The sequence below is a fragment of the Raphanus sativus genome, unplaced genomic scaffold, assembly GCF_000801105.2.
Source record: "Raphanus sativus cultivar WK10039 unplaced genomic scaffold, ASM80110v3 Scaffold2018, whole genome shotgun sequence".
NCBI lineage: Eukaryota > Viridiplantae > Streptophyta > Magnoliopsida > Brassicales > Brassicaceae > Raphanus > Raphanus sativus.
This window is the reverse complement of record NW_026617327.1, coordinates 1-3,845: the sequence shown is the minus strand read 5'-3', so window position 1 is coordinate 3,845 and position 3,845 is coordinate 1. Positions and strand designations below refer to the sequence as shown.

The 3,845-nt window shown below is 41.0% G+C and overlaps 1 protein-coding gene across 1 annotated transcript; it reads left to right on the top strand.

Annotated features, from left to right (window-relative positions):
- Positions 1–3,504, top strand: LOC130505092 (putative proline-rich receptor-like protein kinase PERK11). The gene is made up of 9 exons (XM_056999702.1): positions 1–160; positions 278–1,139; positions 1,506–1,952; positions 2,092–2,178; positions 2,335–2,405; positions 2,512–2,588; positions 2,674–2,821; positions 2,909–3,070; positions 3,155–3,504. Exons 1-9 carry the CDS (start codon positions 83–85, stop codon positions 3,386–3,388), a joined length of 2,166 nt encoding a protein of 721 aa, XP_056855682.1. The 5' UTR covers positions 1–82; the 3' UTR covers positions 3,389–3,504.
- The last annotated feature ends 341 nt before the right edge of the window (positions 3,505–3,845 follow it).

Below are 3,845 nucleotides of genomic sequence, written 5' to 3'. Positions count from 1 at the left end.
TCTTGTTTCCCAAGGAACGCCTTTTAGGGCAAATTCAAATATGTAAAAGAAGGAAAGCGACAGAAGCAAAGGTGAATTACAAATGGACAAAGTCCAGGAACAAGCAGAGTTAATCGAAAAGAAGCTAACTCCGTTTGTAGCTTCACAGCCGAAAACCGTCGTCATCGGAGGAGGATCAACTGATCAGAAAACCACCCCTGGAGGATCAACTGATCAGAATACCACCGGTGGAGAATCAACTGATCAGAATACCACCGGTGGAGAATCAACGGATCAGAAAACCACCGGTGGAGGAGTAAATGATCAGAAAACCACCGATGGTTCTCAGACGACACAACCTCCAACTACCTCACCTCCATCTCCTCCATCACCGCCAGACGGTGGCGGTGGTTCACAATCATCTCCTCCTCCCATGGTAACCGTTTCTCCACCACCGTCTAATCAATCTACTAATGCAACTTCACCTCCAACGCCTCCTTCCTCGCCTCCACCTTCTACAACTCCACCTCCGTCACCTCCTCAGCCTCAACCTCCGCCTCAATCCACCCCAGCCGGAAACTCTCCCGTGGTGATTCCTCCTCCAACGCCCCAAATTCAATTTCCTCTTACTCCTCCGACATTAGTTACTCAGCAACCTACTGTAAATGGCTTAGAACTACCCAACAACCCTATTTTTAATCCCTCTCCGCCTTCTACTCCTTTTTCGCCGCCGTCCCCCGAAACTCCCGGCAGCCAAGGATCTCCTCCATCATCTCCATCGCCTCCGGTTGTCCCTCTAACCCCTCATGCCCCAAGAAACCCTAATTCGTTGGATTCACCTCATGCAGCAGGAGGATCAAATCGTGTGCCCTCGTCGTCTAATTCTCCCCCGTCTCATCCTTCCCTCTCCGGCTCGGAAAACAACTCCGGAGGTTCTAATAGACATCATGCTAATAGTAATAACGGAAATGGTGGTAGTGGACAACAAAGCAATGATTCTAACTACACGCAGAAGACAATGATAGGCATTGGGCTCGCAAGTGTCTTGGTCTTTGTATTCGTTGCTGCCGTTTTCTTCATTCGGAGGAAACAAAAGAAATCTTCTTCGCCACGTTCTAACCAGAACTATTTGCCACCAGCTAATGTCTCTGTTAATACAGGTAGAAAAGAAACTTTCTGTGTGGTCTTAAATTGGTTCTTGAAATCATGTCTTGTTCTTGATTTTTATTCTTCTTTTATGTTTTAGATTCTTGATTTTTTCCTTTTGATCGTCCGCTTGTTCTTAATCCTTAATTCCATGTTACTGATTATTGATTTCTTTTTCTTGTTTTTATTTGATTTATGAGTGTTGATTCTTGGGTCACAAGAAACCCTATAGGCCTTGATTTTGTGTTTTAGTCTTGTTCTAATCTTGTCCTTGATTCCTGATTCTGTGTTCTTTTTTACCTGATTCTTAATTCAAGTTCTTGTTAATCTTTGGTTCTTGGTTCTTTATTTTTTCTTTCTAAACCTTGCTTTTGGCCCAGATGGATTTGTTAACTACAGGCAAAAACCTGGAAACGGCAACATCTCGGCGCAAAACTATTCACCAGATACTAACAACAGTTTGGGTAATCAAAAACCAGGTAGATCATCAACCCCTGACTCGGCAGTTTTAGGAAATTCAAAGACCCCTTTCACCTTCGAGGAGCTAAGCCAGATAACAGAAGGGTTTTGCAAGAGCTATGTCATAGGAGAAGGTGGTTTCGGATACGTCTACAAGGGTATCATTTGCGAGGGAAAGCCAATCGCGATTAAGCAGCTAAAGTCGATCAGTGCTGAAGGATATAGAGAGTTCAAAGCTGAAGTAGAGATCATAAGCAGAGTGCATCATAGGCACTTGGTGTCTCTTGTGGGTTATTGCATCTCTGAGCAACATAGATTCCTCATCTATGAGTTTGTTCCCAACAATACTTTGGATCACCATTTACATGGTACTTCTTCTACAATCTCTCTCTCTCTCTCTCTTTTACTTTCTCTATACTTTGTTGCTCAGTTAGGGTTTGGATTAAGATTTGTGTTGACATGTAAATATGTCTTTCTAATGACAACCGTTTCTTATGTTGTTGTCAGGCAAAGACTTACCGGTTTTGGAATGGACTAAACGAGTCAAGATTGCAGTTGGCGCAGCCAAAGGACTTGCTTATCTACATGAAGATTGTAAGTACTCTCTCCATTACATTTTTTTAATATATTTTCTTACTGAAATGTAAATATATTATCTTTGGTAGAAAACTATGTACAAATTAGAAAGTGAAGATTTGATCTTAAATGATCACTCTAGTAGCTGATTTAGCTTTTCTATCAATTTAATAGGTCACCCGAAGATTATCCATAGGGACATCAAATCGTCAAATATTCTGTTGGATAATGAATTCGAAGCTCAGGCAAAGTCAATATTTCATTTTATTTTATCTTGTTTTTAATAATAATACAGTATTCATATAAATCGTTAGTATTTTCTTGGCCTAGCATTTGATTAGTTCTTTACAGGTTGCAGATTTTGGACTCGCCAGACTGAACGATACTGCACAGTCCCACATATCGACACGAGTCATGGGCACATTTGGGTACTGTTACATGTCCTCCTTTTTTAGTCATCAACATGTAAAAGATAAGTTAAGGAAAAACGTTACGTTGCATGCATACATGCAGGTATTTAGCCCCAGAATATGCATCAAGCGGGAAACTAACGGATAGATCAGATGTGTTTTCATTTGGAGTTGTGCTACTCGAACTCATCACCGGTCGCAAACCTGTCGACACCTCTCAACCTCTGGGTGAAGAAAGTCTCGTTGAATGGGTACTTTTCATGTCTTGATTTAATAAAATTGGATTTTAAATAATGGAAATAACAAAATACGAGGGTGTTGGCTTGGTGGCTTGGCAGGCACGTCCGCGGCTAATCGAGGCCATTGAAAAAGGTGACATCAGCGAAGTAGTGGATCCACGGCTTGAAAAGCATTACATTGAAGGCGAAGTCTATAGGATGATTGAAACTGCAGCGTCTTGTGTTAGACATTCAGCTCTAAAACGACCTCGTATGGTTCAGGTCAGGATTATACTCAACCATGGTGACTCGACCTAATGCAAACCCCCCTTAACTGATCTAGAATGTTTCTCACGTTACAAACAGGTTGTAAGAGCTCTGGACACGAGAGACGACATGTCGGATCTGTCAAATGGAGTCAAAGTAGGTCAAAGTATAGTCTATAACTCCGGTCAATACAGTACTGAGATTCGTATGTTCAGAAGAGCCTCCGAAGATTCAACGGATTACGATACTAGTAACGGCTACTACACGAGCCAAGACTTCACAAGCCGTGAATCTGAGAGAGCCTTCAACACTAGTCGCCGAACGAACTACTGAATCAACTCGCCGGAAAAATTAAAAAAGGAAGCTGAATTGTTTCATGTTTGCTTGGGTTCTTTTGAGACCCTTTAAGAAAATTTTGTGAAGGTTCTAAAGAAGTCAAAAAATCTATTACCAAGAAAAATCAAAGATGTCTAGTTTCAAACATGTAAATTTTGTCACCAAAAAAGCTTAAATGAGAATCAAATCTCAGCTCTAAACTCAACAGTAAACGTGTTGTTTTCTTTTGTTTTTTTGTTTCTACATTCGGTAACAAATGTTTTAAAAAAAAAACACTGTAAGAGGGTTTCTTTGTCAACGTCAAACCAATGGTGCCCGATTTGTCTTAATCAACCGGTTTGGTTTTTCCTCAAGATTATAATCGTTCAGCGCTCTCGGCTCACTATTGGGCTTTCGTGTATTTTTTCGGCCCAATGCTGTTTTTATTTTGCATTTATTTTAACCTTCTGTAATT